At 44.9% G+C, this 16,941-nt stretch overlaps 1 protein-coding gene across 1 annotated transcript in view; it reads right to left on the bottom strand.

The window, feature by feature from the left end:
* Window positions 1–1,821: 1,821 nt before the first annotated feature.
* Window positions 1,822–16,941, bottom strand: part of LOC120022219 (semaphorin-6D-like) — a 109,980-nt gene continuing 94,860 nt past the window's right edge. The window contains exons 17-20 of the mRNA XM_038966098.1: window positions 15,700–15,777; window positions 12,392–12,450; window positions 11,650–11,703; window positions 1,822–4,393 (exon numbers count right to left, since the gene is read on the bottom strand). Coding sequence (XP_038822026.1) covers window positions 3,066–4,393; window positions 11,650–11,703; window positions 12,392–12,450; window positions 15,700–15,777 — 1,519 coding nt within the window. The 3' untranslated portion in view covers window positions 1,822–3,065. The remainder of the gene's footprint in view (window positions 4,394–11,649; window positions 11,704–12,391; window positions 12,451–15,699; window positions 15,778–16,941) is intronic.

Here is a 16,941-nt window from a genome sequence, read left to right as displayed (position 1 = left end):
TTACTTTCCATTTCCATTCACTTAACTCTGGTCAGAATTGAGCCCCTATTGGTTCATCTTAGACAGGTGCTGCTCAGTTGTATGAACTATTTGACACACGTACAACATGCATTTGAAGAGCATTTTATTAGATATCTGTAAATTGGGACATACAGCTGTGTTAAATAGAACTCAGGAGCATCTGGGCCATAGTCCACTTGTGAAATCACCACAGAGATGCAGGTGACTGCTGGTTTGCTGTATTTACAAAAAAAAGCAAACCTCAAGTGAGTGGTATGATACATAAGATGTCAAATGAAATACATTTTAGATGCATGTCAGAGCATTCTTCTGAAGCGATATTTATAGCAATTGAAAACGTATACATGGCATAAAGCACTCCAATGGAACCAGCTTACATTCATCGGACTTGGAAAATGTCTTCCAGCAACCGACTCAACTTTGATTGTTGTCAAAGTGGCCAGAGGAGAGGGGATGTAGATGACAACACTAAAACCATGTTATGAAATGCCTGTGTCTTGCAATTGACATTAGCATTGAAATATGACGTTCATTCTGTATTTCTGCTCAACTTGAGGCAGAGAAGTTGCCAGTGCTGTGCACACACTCAATCAACTCACTTGTTAAAGTCTTGGTTCCTTGCACACACCCGGTGCTATTATTGTATTTAAGGAATATTCCACCCCAACACTATCTTTTGGTATAGGTTGGGTGGAGTTGATTTTCTTTTATACAGTAATAGCAAATAAATAACTACCCCTATGGTTACTGTTATCGCACTGTAGGCATCACTTCATGCATCTCCACACACACCTAATTCATGTCCTATACTGCTGAACTTCATTTGAATAGCATATTTGTTGGACCAGGCCGTCATCAACCATCCAGCCTTTCAGTGCCTCTCGCAGCATTTTCATTTACAACCCCCTCAGCTAGCTTCTTTCACCGCACACTTGGGGCTCTATTCTATAGCGTGACCGAAAAGTAAAAGGCAATGTCCCTGCTTTAGCGGAGATTGAGCCGACATGCGCAGCGCGAATGCAACTCGGAAATGACCTTTGCATTTCTATTGCGGAATCGGCGGATTGAATGGAGCCCTTGAATACAGACAGTCTTTTAAAAGCAGTTAGGCCTCACCCTATGTCCATACCTTGTTAAACATTTGAGAACTTTCAAAAACACATGACACAGATGCACAGACCTAAAATTGCAGATATACTTTCAGATCTACTCCAATCTTTTCCATCTAGCCCCCCCCTTGTCGTAAAAATATATACAGTACCAGTCAAATGTTTCTCATTCCACTCATTCCAGGGGTTTTCTTTATTTTTTACTATTTTCTACATTGTAGAATAATAGTGAAGACATCAAAACTATGAAATAACACATGGAATCATGTAGTAACCAAAATTGTTAAACAAATCATAATATATTTTATTTGAGATTCTTCAAAGTAGCCACCATTTGCCTTGATGACAGCTTTGCACACTCTTGGCATTCTGTCAACCAGCTTCACCTGGAAGTTCCAAACCTTTCGACTGGTACTGAGTATATATGAAGAAGCTTGAAGAGCATGAAACAAAAAAAGACAAGGACTGCCGTTTTTTTTTCTTTTACATCTGTCAAGCTACAATGTAGACTTCAACTGCCAGTCAAAACAGAACCTCTATGGAGTCCGTGCAGGAGGCAAGATTCAATATTAATTTGTCATAACAACAGGCCGAGAATGCAGACAAATACTTTTTGCCTTTTTTTACACACCACGCTATTAAAGAAGGCACACATTAACACATACAAATCAAAGTTCGGCTAGTATTCTTCCACAGTTGCCTTTATTTACACCAATATCCACAATGTTAATAGCAATATGGTAAACATAAGTACTGACTATTACAGTTATTAAGGGCTTGTCCATAAGAGGGCACTATGTGCCCGTGAGTGATTTCTTGGGACCCTGCTTTAAGACACTTGAATAGCCTGAATGATTGCGCCTCACCGTGGAACCAATTCTCACCAAGTGTTAAGGATGAAACAAACTATTTTTTGAGGTTGCAGTGCACTGCGCCCCTATACTCTTCTTCAACGACAGTCATATTGGGGGCAAATTAAACTCCCCTGGAGTTATCATAGCACTACCAGGTCAAGGATTCTCCTAACTCATCAGGCCCCAAGGCAGCCACCTGTCACGGTGCAGCAGAACCCCCCCCCCCCTCCGCCAGTGACAAACATAATGGAAAATCTGTGATGCATGTTGGGTCGATACTGACGCCATGTCTCGTTCCGCAGCATCATTCCATTAATACAGAATTAATCACTTGAAGCATTATCAAAGTAGTCATTTGTCATTTCATATGGTATGCTGCATGAAGTAAAGTACCTACCCTTACCTCAAGGGGTCCAGTTGATACTTAGCTGCACAACGGTAAGTTATTGCTAAATCCCACGCGTCGAGGGATGTATACCGAGTGTGTGTACTGAGTGGGGCCTCCATGTCATAGAGGGTTAAGAAACGGCTATGAGTTGAGTCTCACCACTGCTCATGTAGCTGTTTCATGGTTACGCCATGTGTGTATCTTCACGTGCAGTGCATATACCTGTATACACACACATAACAGTATACACATATTACAGGCAGGATGTTCGTTCGGGTCGTGAGGTGCTCTCTTAGGTTGAGGGCTTGGGTCCAAGCTAAAACAGGCATTGTCCATAGCGTCGGTGGTCGACTTGTGATCTGTCCTTTACATTGAGTTCTGGGCTCCTGTTAATGTATTCTTTGGCCTCACCGAAGGGTACAGAACCCCCCACCCCCCACCCCCCTCAATATAATACCACCACATTTTCTATATCCTGTGAATCCATCACCCTTCTGTGATCAAGTAGCATTGCAATAATACCAATATGGTACAAAGACATTCATCAGGTGTGGAGGCTATTCTCGGGCGTCTCGCCAAAAGGTGTGCCAGTCCCAGTAGTTTCCCCCTTTCAGCTCCAGTTTCCTTAACTCTGAGAGGAGCGCGGTTACATCGTCTGTCGTTTCGGAGCCTCTCGGTCCGACTCCTTAGCGCTCAGTAGTTGTACTTGCCTTGCTCATTTACGGGCGAAGTGGCGGGCAGGAAGAGGGGCTTGGGGGGCACTTGGGGCTTGAGGGAGGCCGTGCGGCGTACGATGGCGGCGCGGTGAAGGTGGGGCGGTTCGCTGTAGCTGTGCTGCCGTGTCAGGCAGGCACTGGGGATGAGCGGCTGGTGGGCCTCACAGCCGACCCCTCCCCCGCCACCACCTGACGAGTTCATCCGGGTGAGCAGTTGGTGGGGCGGTGGCCCACCCCCGCCCTGTCTGAAGCTGTGTTGTCGCGGGACGGCCCCTCCATTGCCCATCTTGATCATTAAGTGCCTCTGGGAGTGGTGGCGAGTCACAGCGCTTCGCTCGGGGATGGACTGCTGCTGCAGTGGGGTGGCGCCGGCCGAGGAGGCGGCGACGGCGTCCGGGGGCACGTCCAGGCGGCGGGTCAGACTGTCCCTGGGCAGGGTGGAGGAGCTGTAGTACGTGGCTGACTCCGTCTCAGGGATCTGGGGCTGGGATCTGAAGCTGCTGTGGTTATGGCTGGAACTGGAGCTACCCGGTAGGGGGGCACACGGTGAGGTCAGCACAGTGATGCTTCGGCTGCCCGAGGCGCTGACCTCGTAGATGTGCTTGAGGAGCTCGTCCAGGGCCGCCACATCCACCACCGTCTGCGGGCAGCAGGAGTGGGAGGCCGAAGCCCCCTGCGCACGCTCGTCGTTGGGGATCTTCCTCTCCTCAGGCAGGTGCCCCAGGGCATGGCCGTTGGTCAGGCTGTGAGAGAAGGGGAACACCTGCTGGGTGACGGACCTTGACGAACCCAGGCTGAAGCCAGTGCCGGGGGGTGCCTTGGACTCCTTGGCGTTGTTGCAGTTCTGGTTCCTCTCCCACTGGTTCCGGAAGGCCTTCATGTTCTTGATGGGCAGCTCCGGGGTGGAGTCCGGGGTGGGCAGGCCCGAGAGGTTCTCCCCTTGGGAGAGGTTAAGGTCCGGGTCTCCCAGGGACATCCCGTGCCTCTCTGGAGTGTGCTCCTTCCCACTGGGAATGAAGGAGCTGTACATCTTGGGTGTGGACACATCCAGCTTCTCCTCTTTGGGCTGGCCATCCAGCAGGCCGTTTAGCTTGGCCAGGCTTCGCAACGAGAGGGCGGGGTGGATGGACGCTTCAGGGTCCTTGCCAAGCCGGCGGGCACGGCGGGCGTTGTGACTGCAGTAGCATGACACCAGGAAGCCGGAGAGGATGGCACCAAGGAAGAAGGCCACCAGAACGCAGGCGATCAGGAGGGTATAGTGGACGCTGGGGCTGGACTTCTCCATGTCAGGGAGCCTTCGGACACCTAAAGGAGAAAAAGCAAGAACAAAAGAAAGAAAAGTACGTCATGACTTAGCCCATACGAAAATAAAACCTTCCTTGTCAGGTCCTGTCATGACATCAAAAGGATTTCACATTCGCTCTCCCCCCCCCCGCCACATTGTGGCTGTAACAGCATGAGTCATCCTAAATCAAGGGCTCGATTCAAATCCGTATCGCGGAAGATCTGCGTTAAAATGTAAAGGCAATTTCTGATTGAGACGACACAGCATTACCGTGAATGCACTGTCCGCAAAAATGGAAACATTGCTTTTAAAATTTCAAATCGAGCTACAACGCGCATCTTAGGCTATACTTCCGCAATACGGATTGAATCCAGCCCCCAAGTCATTCATTCTTCCCTCCATCAAACACAGAGAGCTATCCTGCCAAGCACTCTGCTGCCACTGTCTCAGGAGGCCACAACAGAGGAGCCTCCAGACAGTCTACTCGTTGATCATAACAAACACCCAAATCAACCCAGACTCTAAACACAGAGCACACAAAGCTTAGAGGACGCTGGGAGGAAAGCCATGTTTTTCTCCCCCTCTGCAGAGTTGATTTGAGTTCATACTTCACTGCAGGTGCACCTGGCTTCTCGCACTGGCCAAGATCAACACTCCGATATCCAGAAGCTTATCGGGGCTCGAACAGGCACGCTGCAGCCAAGGACTTGCAGCTCGGTTATGGGGAGGCTAAATGAGAATGGTGCCCTAGCCTATCCAGCAGAGCAGCAGCTGGGGTTGGGTTTAGCCCAGCAGAGATAATGGTGTCTGTGTCCTCTGGGGAGCTCCATTAAAATGTCATGAAGGTCTAACAGAGGGATTAGGAAGAGTGGATGAACATGCTGGACTGAGGTAACTAAAGAAAGCGTCGCTTGTTGCTTCCTTGAAAAGAAGTTGTGGTCAGTCACATTTTTCATTAATAAGGTACCATGTATATAGTGTCATAAGATGTTGATATCTTGGAGTAATTGTTAAAGTGTGACGTATGAAACAGTACTTGGCCCGTGGTCTTGCAATCAGAACAGATTTCTAGATCTAAAAGTTTGAAGTAGAAGAATACACAATAATGACATTCTTTATGCAAAAGAATACCAAAACAGAACACACACATCCACCCACCACTAATAGCATCTCCCCCTGGTGAGCACCAACACGCTTACTTTCATCTCATCGTTGTCTCTTCCCCCCCTCCAAAAGTTAAAAATAGGACATGGCGAGAGAGAGACAGATATGGTAATTAGACTCAACCAAAACGAATGTCTTTCTCTCGAAAGCCCCGTCGAGCAAAGCCCTTCCCATGTGGTTCTCATATAGACTCTTATGTAGGTCACATATTTCCAGAAAGAGTGATGTTCTCAGAGGATTCCTCGCCTCTAATGGGAACCAAATGCATGATAAACCTCGGATTTCAGCACCGGTTTGAGATCCCGGGCGATATGCTGGCACGGCCTGCCAACTAACTTTAGAGTAGCATTCAAGGGTTAAAACGTAGGGATCTGCTTCGAGAGTCATGGCTTCTGTTGTTGTCAAAACAGTGTTGAATGTGCCAGGTATCTACCGACTCCAGTAAACAGTTATGACACCGAAAATTGATTGGCTTGGATATGCTCCAGATATCATTTGACAACAAAGAAAAGTCAATATAGTGTGTAACACATCTTCCGTTTGTCATAGAGTACAAATGACTTCTATTAGAAACCAAGCTATCGCACAATCAAATACTTTTTATGACAGGGGCAAGAACAGAGAAAGGAATACTCAGGGATATAATATATTCAGGGTCTGAGTACGTACGTAGGTACAGGGACTCCAGCACTGGCATTAGATTCTACTCACAGGCCGATGCATTGGCATTCACGCGGCGTGAAACAAGGGTTGTTGACGTTGCCTTTGTTGCGGCACACACTGTCCCTTGATAGTCTCGCTTAAAGGTCACGAACTGCTGACCGAAATTAGAAACCCTGTTACCTTAGGCCTAAGAGAGTGTGGCGCGCACACACACACACACACACACACACACACACACACACACACACACACACACACACACACACACACACACACACACACACACACACACACACACACACACACACACACACACACACACACACACACACACACGTGTGCTTTGAATTTACCCGAGACCCAGAATAATAATCTGAGTACACTCAACTGTTGTCTTGGCCATTAGCCAAGTCTGATACATACAGTCCCAAGCAACCTGCACTTTATTTTGCCTTTCTACATCTGCAATGCTTTTGCTGTTTGGGGTTTTAGTCTGGGTTTCTGTATGGCACCCTGTGAAATCTGCTGAGGGCTTTATAAATACATGTGATCACTTTCCATAACACTTATAGCAATGTCAAGCACAGACCGGTTAATATAGCAACCAATCAAAATGGGACTGTTTGATACTTCACGGCAGTGTTGCTTCTGTTGGCAGGACAGCAATGCTACTGCACGTGAAGACAGATGAGATGTTTACGAAGCATTCATCTTGGCGTCATCTTGACACGATACGGCGCACTGTAAGCATTATAGCGAGTGCTAATAAAGGGTGTGATCGTGCCTCTTTATTTGGCTTCAATGAACAGGACATATGGATATCTGCTGGGAGTATGAGGTATCCAGATTTCTCTGCTTAGTGCCAATGGAGGCTAGACCAGGCCTCAGGACTTGGCAGGATGTGCCTTTTGAAGGATTACGGAACTGCCGGTGAGCAAAACATGCATCAGAATCTCTACCCTGCCTTGAGGTGATATTCTGAACAAAGGTCCTCTGGTAGATATATGTAACTGCCAAAATAATGGGTAAGAGGGATACAAAGTATATTGAAAGCAGGTGCTTCTACAAAAGTGTGGTTTGTGAGTTAGTTAAGCAATTAACATCCCATCATGCTTAGGGTCATGTATAAAAATGCTGGGCAGTCCATTATTTTGTCTGCCATGACAATGCCCCCATCTACAGGGCACGAGTGGTCACTGAATGGTTTTATGAGCATAAAAACAATGTAAACCATATGCCATGGCTGTCTCAGTCACCAGATCTCAACCCAATTGAACACTTATAGGAGATTCTGGAGTGGTGCCCGAGACGGCAAAACACCAAATGATGGAATTTCTTGTGGAAGAATGGTGTCGCATCCCTCCAATAGAGTTCCAGACACTTGTAGAATCTATGTCAAGACGCATTGAAGCAGTTCTGGCTCATGCTGGCCCAAAATTATATTAAGACACTTTGTTGGTGTTCCGTTTATTTTGGCAGTTATCTGCATATACATATTTTTGTAGCCCATTTTGTATACACCCCAATCAAAAAAAATGAACTGTGTGCATTTTGTTCTTGGTCATAAACAGTAATTTAACAGTAGCACAGATAGCGATAATTCTGGCAGATGAATATAACATTTAGCACTTAGTGGTGGAATTGGAGTGCCCAGTGAATGCTCTGTTAACTGAAATCCACATAGTGTTATTATGAGTTTTATTATAAGTGTGTATATGCACTTTACCTTAACATATGTAAGGCATTTTGGGATTAGTGGTTGAGGGGAAAGGCATTATGACTAGAGCCCGCCAGGGAACAGAATCGGAGCTGTCAAACAGTTTGCATAATATAATATGTTTCCTAGTTGTACAACTAGAAAATGGTGCATTTTCACGTATCCAATTACATGGGGAGCATCTGGTATTTTCAGCAGGTCTTTAAGTTCAGCAGAGCTCCACTTCAGGTTGCTGGGTAATGTATTTCTGCTGGGGTTTATAGTAACACATGTATGTTCTGAACCTGAGCACTCTTGAGCCAGGACAATGCGAATGTTAGGTTTAAGTAATAGGTGAAATGATGTATGCTGGAGAGGCTTGTGATTTGTTAAAATAATCCAACTGGCTTCAAACTCAGTTTTTCCAAGGACAAATTGGGGAAATTTAGTATATTTGGTAAAAACGGCTTCGCTCAGTTTCTGGTTGGTCACTGTGCGAGAGGTCTAACAGTCAATAAATCTTCTACGAACACTGATCAGTAAAGCCTTTTAATCAGAATTCTGAAAAGCTTTAGTCATTCATTGCCATTTACATTTTATTTATTTATTACCATATCTATATGGTACGGGGCTCCCGAGTGGCACAGCGGTCTAAGGCACTGCATCTCAGTGCAGGAGACGTCACTACAGTCCCCGGTTCGAATCCAGGCTGTATCACTTCCGGCCGTGATTGGGAGTCCTATAGGGAGGCGCACAATTGGCCTAGCGTCGTCCAGGTTTGACCGGGGTAGGCCGTCATTGTAAATAAGAATTTGTTCTTAACTGACTTGCCTAATTAAATAAAAGGTGAAAGGTCAGGCACACCTTTTCACCAGACAAAGAAAGGAAAATATTTTCAGTTAAAATTTTCACCACCCCATCATTAAAGTGAATTCACCACCAGCAAATTTCAATTTGTGAGTTTCAAACTCTCTCTGCTTCCGACCATTAAATGTACAGTGCAAGTATGACACGTTGCTGTTAGGTCTGTACAACACCTTGCCTATCTCTAGGATAAATGCCACTGGAATCATTGGCTTTCCCTTATGCACACGTCGCTCGACGGGCAGTAAATTCATTATCTTGTTTTGCTCGTTTCAGGCGGAACACCCTCGTCACAGCTGTAATGGATGCTGCCAAGCCTAACATGACAGCGCTTCCCTTCAGGATTGATGTTTCCTGCATGAATGTGCCTGGGAAATCACTGCGTCAACAAGTAAAGCCACTAGGCACCCCCAAGAGAAGCTGAATACATGAAAACCTGAGCATGATAACCGGCTACAGTGACTCACTCGCAGGGTATAATAGAGGTTTGTGGTGTTCTCAGTGGTGAGAGAAATTATATTCAGCCCGGTCTCAAAAGACCAATCTTCCCTTTGTCTGACTCAATCTGAACGTCAATGCCAACTGACGATTCAATCGTTTCCCCAGCCTCTTCATTTATTTACACATAGGCTTTTCAATACGGCGTTACACCTACCACTGTATGACTCTCTTTATGCCATGGATTTCCACTAGGTGAAGACGTGCGTGTCGTGTACATTTGTTAATGATACGGCCCGGCCGCGGCTCCGCGTGGTGCATACTGTTACAAGGTGATAAACCGCGGACGGCTATAGGAAATACGTTAAGCTGCCGTAAAAGTAATTAGGAGGTCGGCATACCACGCCGACGTCCACATAACGCATGCACATGAGATAATCTGATGTGATTTCTGCTACGTCTCGGCCCCATAATTACATACCTCCACCCGAGCTGACGATCCACCGCCGAGTTCCTAAAGTGTTTTTTAATGAGTTGAGGCACTTACAAATGGAGTGTCTGTGTTATCTTCCTTGTATTAAAAGGGAAGGTCTATAGCATCAGTTACTGCCAAATAAGTCATAAATTGCCGGTAATTATGATCATTTGCACAGCGTTCACCCGCAAGACCTTTTTCGAAGGGGGCTCTGGTTCCTTTTAAAGACCTTGTAGAGCTTTCGGAACAAACCAAGGCCAATTTTTGGACTGGATTGTTCGAGCCAGCTGGCACAACACAGGTCTGTCCAATGTTCTACAGCCGCAGGACCAATCTCTTAGAACACTGCGGACCACTTAGGCTTTGTGGAGTAATCATAGACGGGCACAATGGCACTGTAATTTACTATATGAGCTGCAGTTCAATAACCAACTGCATTCCCTATGTCCTATTGATGTATCTCAAAATTATGTATAAAGTATCCATTTCAGAACTAAAGTTCATATGTCAGATTTGGGCAGGATTTATGGACACAGTTCATCCTCATAACTGGCTTACGGGTATATCAATAATTATTGTATGTAAATCTACGATAAAGAGAATATATTCCAAGTGCAAGTTCTCATGTCATATTTCCATCCCCTGGTTTTTACCAGGATCAGTAAAGCATTGCCTTCATTAAATTGATTTGTTTCAATGTTTGTTTCATAGGCATTCAGAAATGACAAACAGTCACTGTGATCTGTGTACCTGGCTAAACTTTGGCATGCTCCCTAGGCCTAGTCCATCATTGGAGTCATGACGTTTCTGCATAGTCATCAAGACCGGTTCAAGGTCTTTGGCATTGCCAGTGTTTCTGGGGGTTTCAGTGATTGAAAACCACCTTCGCTGTGTTCCCGGTGCTCGCGGAGGGCTACCTTGAACCCTGTGTGCTGCTGCATGATGGGATTGATTGCTAATGAGGCGATATCGCCATGATTTTATACACAGATTGCACCTGGGGGCCAGTCGAAAAGTTCACTCAAAATAGCATTATTAAAAAAACAGACTCCAGTCAGAATTGGACTTCCCCCAATCGAGAAATCACTTCTCTGACAGACATTCACGCTTGGCTGAGCTACGCCAGGGCCAGGAGGTTAAAGCCCAACGTGCCTGTTGGCAGCCGAGGCTAGTCTCTCCATTGGCCTCTAATAGCGTCGTTCACTCCATGGGTTAATCACAGTGAACGGCAAAGGCTGGGCTTCTATTACATCACACAAGGGTCTTCTCTGGTGTGAGGCTCGCTCTGTGAATTACAATTACCACGCTCAAGTAATATTAGGCCTACCAGAGGGGTTTATTGACTTGGCCACGCCCGAGTCATGAATTGCGAGATTGAAAGTACATTATCTATCGGCTAACCAAGTAGATCCTCTTGGTTTAAAAAGTGTATCTGATCTTACTCATCAGCCTCCAATTTCCACAAGCAGCAACACGTGTTTAATCTTCTCTACAAGATGTGGAACTAGAGCAATGTTTGTAGCCCTGTGAAGGAGCAAACTGAACCTGTTCAAATCAAACAATACTTAGTAAAAAGTCAAATAAAAAGCTATAATGGTCTCTAAGTCAAAAGGCTTAACAGACACGGAAAAGATTGGGGTACTCTCATTTTCAAGTTGTCTAGTGAGAAGCCTTAAAGGGAAAATACACTTAAACTGTTTTTTTTGTGGATTTGTTTCATTAGTCCACTGTTGATACAGTCCCAAAATGTTTTGCATGTCAGCAGTCAAGTTTTCAAGATATTAGACATACAAGATGCAAAGGGTCACCGTTCACATCGTCATGATGTGAAACTACTAATTGCCAATAGTTATAGCAAATTCATTGCATGTAACTTAATTCAAAGTGTTTATGCGCAGTCATACTACAATAAAACAAATTGGAAAGCAACACAGGGAGAAAGAAAGGGCGAGAGACTGGGAGAAATGGAAACTGACCGTAGGCCGAGTCTGCCGCAGAGTTCTGGTTTCGTGTGGTCGCCAGCACATCTGCTGATGGGAGCAAAACAAAGCATTAATATGGAGAGAGAAAAGACGGAGTGAATTACATACTACTCACAAAGACATAAGAAAATAAATGGGGTTTTCCGGTGGCGTGACGTGAAATACAAGTAGGTTGGACTGCTCTGGATATTTCCAAATTGTGACCCAGTTGTGGATTCAAGTGTCATAAAATACTTTATAGATGTGCCATTTTCTCCCCTACCGTACTTTTCTCTTCATATTCTTGTACTTTAGTCTGCCTTATATAAACGTGCAGTGTAGCATGTAAATGTGTCTGCAGTATGTAGCCTTGTTGATAGAACTTCCGTGTGTATCTAAGAACATACTTAAAAATATATATATTTTTTGGTATTTTCTTAAAACTGCATTGTTGGTTAAGGGCTTGTAAGCAAGCATTTCACTGTAAGGTCTACACCTGTTGAATTTGGCGCATGTGGCAAATACAATTTGATACTGTACCACTTCAATGTTAGCTGGCAGAGTGACAGGTAGCAAATTCAATTGCTACATCATCAATTAAATCCATAACAGATCAAGCAACAGGGGAGGAGATATTTGATATAGCACCATGGTAGCCTGTGAAACCCATTCTTCCATGAAGGAATAGACCCTCTTTTTACAGGGCTAATGTTTAGGTGAATGGCATGTTGCCATGGGGACGTTGATAATAGCTCACCGTGGCAGTTGTCAGGGTACAGTGAGTGGTCTCCCTCGATGTCCTGGTCAAAGCCAGCCCTGGAGAGAGAGAGAGTAAAAAAAGGAGGTTCATCACCTGTTTTCCTGTCTGCTGCCATCTATCCAACTGTAATTGGGACCCGTGTCATTCACTCCAGGCTGGAAGCCCATTCAGCGCCATCCTGACACAGAGAACTTGCCCGACCTGCCAGTCGTGGAGGAGAGAAGAATTTCTATAGCCCGTACATTGTGTCAGAGACATCCTGCATATGCCTATGACATCACCATCCACCGACAAGGTGGGCGAATCAGGAAAATGGCACGAACGGAGAGAACATCCATTTTTGCTGTTCTTCCCTTGTACGCTATCCAATTAGAAGCCAGCGCCACGACTGATAAAGGTCAGATGACAATCACTCTTCCTATCAGGTGACAGGCGGAGCAGATGTCGCCGGGCCTCATTTGGCAAGGACAGCTTGCATCAGTCAGGAGGAAAAAGGCAGCTATGACTAAAGCCAAGGTCATAATCCAGACCCTATTCAAACAAAATATGTAGCCAGACACAGTGTCTTGCCTGTGCATATTCCAGCACACTTTTGAGGGATGTGAAACACACGAGTGCGTGTTTTAACTATTAAGGGCTGTATTTGGGGCCACTCTCCCCTCCTACCCACGGAGTGTTCATTCTCATTAGGATTTTTCAATCAGTGCATGCCGCTTGCACTGATTGCCATCGATAGATTTAGATGCAGCGTGCTCGTGAATGAGAGGAAAGGTCCACACACAACCAGATACATTTAGAGTGGCTGGAAGCTAATGGAATGTGCGGTTTGAAGGCAGCACACAAGTGTTCATTATGGGAAGGGGAATGAATAGGATTAGGTTGGATCCTACTTCTGACACCAACGGGCGCACACTCTCATTCACCCTCCAGCCATTTCCATCTCGGAGCTGCGGAGTCCTTGCTTTGTGTTCATTTGTTTGTTTTGGCTTTTTCTCTCCTCTCGCGCTCTCGTTCACTCGCTCTCTGTGTATCCATTTTCAAAAAAGTGTGGGATGCTTGAGCGAGAGAGCGCTATTCATTTCCCTCACTGACACTTTAAAGCTCTTCTATTTACTTGTAATGAATGAGGGCAAAGGACTAGGAGACATACATATGAATAGATGCAAATTCTCAGAAAAAAGACTGATAACGCATACTTGCAAACAACGACCTACCAGAGATGCATTCACACATAGTGATATAAGTAGATATAAGCAGATACTGTAAGTAGATATTTACAGTGGTGTAAAGTACTTAAGTAAAAATACTTTCACGTATTACTTAAGTTGTTTTTTTGGTATTTTTATTTTTTACTTCACTACATTCCTAAAGAAAATAATGTACTTTTTACTCCATACATTTTCCCTGACACCCAAAAGTACTCGTTCAATTTTGAATGCTTAGCAGGACAGGAAAATGGTCCAATTTATGCACTTATCAAGAGAACATCCCTGGTCATCCCTACTTTGATCAATTACATTTACTTTTGATACTTAAGTACATTTAAAACCAAATACTTTTAGACTTTTACTCAAGTAGTATTTTACTGGCTGACTTTCACTTTTACTCAAGTTAATTTCTATTAACGTATCTTTACTTTTACTCAAGTATGACAATTGGGTACTTTTTCCACCACTGGAAAAAGAAACAGTCACAGGTAGGGACACCCACTCACAACCAAATACGGAGGATTCAGTTTGAGTAGGCCTAAATAGAAGTTTAAGTTTAGGAGAACAAACAACATATTTTAAACCGTGGCGGGCCAGGCTGCAGAGTTCCTTCAAGACTGACTTCAGCTCCATTTAGTTTTTTGCCGGTTGCCTCACTTGGGAGCTCTTTGGAGCGTTTTGCAAAGACGGCCTGTCTGCCAAAGCGGCTGTCACATTCACCTCTGGATCAACCCATTAGTCTCCAGGGAAACCACTGACTCGCTGCCACGACAACAAGGCCCATCTGCTGCTCATCTTAGGGAAGTGACTGAACCACAGTGTCCTGGATGAGGTGTTTCCAGAACCCTGAAAACGTTCCTCGTCCACTGAACTCTAACTCTCTATCCAAAATTGTGATTGATACTTTTGAGTGGAACTTCATGGAACTTGCAATAGTCTCAAAGTTCATGAAACCCCATCTTAAACCACCAATTCCTGTGCTGCTGGAATGAGGAACGTCATGAAACGTTTTCCTACAAATCCCAAAATTAGATGCACTACGACATTTAAAAAGCTAAATGACTTTTTCTCCCAGCATCTAAAAGATTCAATCTAGGCCTTTACTGCGGACACAACATGACAAAATGCGCTAAACCGCCAACCCTGGAAGTGCCATTTCGAAACTCAATTCTGCAGCAGTCAAAACAGGCACTTGTTCCACTATTCTCCTTGGTCCCACACATCTAAAATCTTCATTTTTTACTGACCAAGTAACAAAAAAAAAAAAAAGAAAATCTTTCAGGGGATGTCACATATCAGCGAAACAAAGTGTTGACAATTTGTTTGATTAGTTGACTCGGGTGCGATGGCACTAGGTTCGGACAGAAACCAGGAGCAGAATCACTGCTAGGGAATGGGTGGGGTTGTGGAACAAGGTTAACTGGTGGCATGGCCAAGTGAATCACCATAAGCCCTTACACAGCAGCTTTTTCGATAGCACTGGAGATCAACGATTATGAGTCACAGTGTCAAATGACCCCTCTTCAGTTCATGAGAACTGATCGATGGCAACCCATCAGTTGTTTAGTCATTTCTTATGTTCCAGAGAATTAGAGAGACTATTTCCATTTTCAGGAGGTCCGGGGTGAAAACATGTTTTATTCCTGACGATTGCAGTATCTGTCAGCTCATAAATAAATCAATGAACTCAAGCCATTGTGGCTCAAGTGGTTGAGCGTTCCTTTCACTTAAAGTGCATTGCACAAGTGGAAACTGGCCCAAAGCCAGCAGATATAATGAAACAAATGAATGCATATTAGCATACAGTGTACCAGAGTGTATAATTTGCTGGTATAAAGAAACTGACTAGCGCAAGAAAATGCATCTTTGAAGAGCGGTCCTTATCTGCAGTACAATGATGTCACTCACTCAATACATTCTTCTTTAATATGACTTCCACAGGGTTTGAGATTTATTTCCCTCATATCTTCTACTCTCTACTCTCCTCTCCTTTTATGGGGCCCAATACCGATGATAGATATACGATCACACTCTCAAACCTTTATTACCTTTCAGATTGACGGCTTTCAGCGCGACAGGAAGGAAAGTGACACTTACTTGAACCCTGGCGCCATGTTGGCACAGCTCCCAGTCCGGAGCCAGATGCAGTACGGGTCGCGGGACGACAGACAACTCCTAGAAAAATGACGAGGCAAGAGGCGGTTAAAATCCCTGTATGATATCGCTCCTTGGCGTGCAGGCGATGGGCGCCCGACTGTGTCTACTTTGACACAGTGACACGCCACACACACACTTGAGCCAAGGATACTGCTGCGGTCTAGTGGAGCGTATTCTGTTGGGGCTATTCCCCAGCTGGTGCTCTGCAGAGCGAGACTGGCTGGCCTGCGTGTGAACTCGGGAGAGGTGATTGTGTCTGACAGTGTCAGTGTGTGTTTTAGCTCTTTCTCCAAGATGACAAGTCTGCCCGTGACAGACCTTAGAGGACAGGTGTGTGCATCTGTTTCTAAATATTTGTGTGTGTGTGTCATTACGGGCCGCCTGGAGGAGTGAAGCAAGTCATCTTAGTGACAGGTGTCCTCAGTCTCTCTCCCCCAGCCGTGGTGACACACTGACAGCCAGGGCCACGGGGACTGAGGGGGAGCTCTCAGGGAGAAAGAAGGGAGGGGCTGTCATACACTTGCCTATGGGAGGAGGAGAGAGGGCTGTCTTCTTTTGGTCTCTCACTTGTCACTCAGTTCTCTGTTTCCATGAACCCCTGCCTCCCTCACATCCCACCAGTAGAAGATTATGCACACGGCATCATTGTGGGCTGACCTACTGTGTTTGTGTGCATGCCCGTGCGAGTGTGTGTGTGTCAGACTATGAAGGAGGAAATTCGTTTTTTTGTTGGTGTTTAAATTATTATTATTATTAAATGATCCTCCCATTATTCCAATGGGAGGATCAGTCAACTATACTGATATTCTTGATGTTGTATTCTGTGCTAATGATATCGTGAACATTTCCCCCAACATTTACAGGCTGTTCAAATATTGATTATACGGGCAATTAAGCCGCCCTTTCAAATGTTTTGGTTGTTTGCCAAAATATGCTCTCTGCGCCAAATACATTTGGAGAATTTGGTAATTTCCTCATGCTTTCCCTGTACTCTTCTTGCGCCATTATCGGCCAAATGACTAGAACAAATATAAATATTTGTTTATACTGAAATCACTTGACCACAAATTGACATTTAAAGAGCTTGGTATCCAGAGACTAAGTATTTGTTATAACACAGAGCAAACGATTTTGAGCAGTGTAAAAGCAGTACTAAATCCTAACAATACTGCATATCCTCCT

Source organism: Salvelinus namaycush, chromosome 27, assembly GCF_016432855.1.
Source record: "Salvelinus namaycush isolate Seneca chromosome 27, SaNama_1.0, whole genome shotgun sequence".
Lineage (NCBI taxonomy): Eukaryota > Metazoa > Chordata > Actinopteri > Salmoniformes > Salmonidae > Salvelinus > Salvelinus namaycush.
This window is presented reverse-complemented; position numbering and strand designations above follow the sequence as displayed.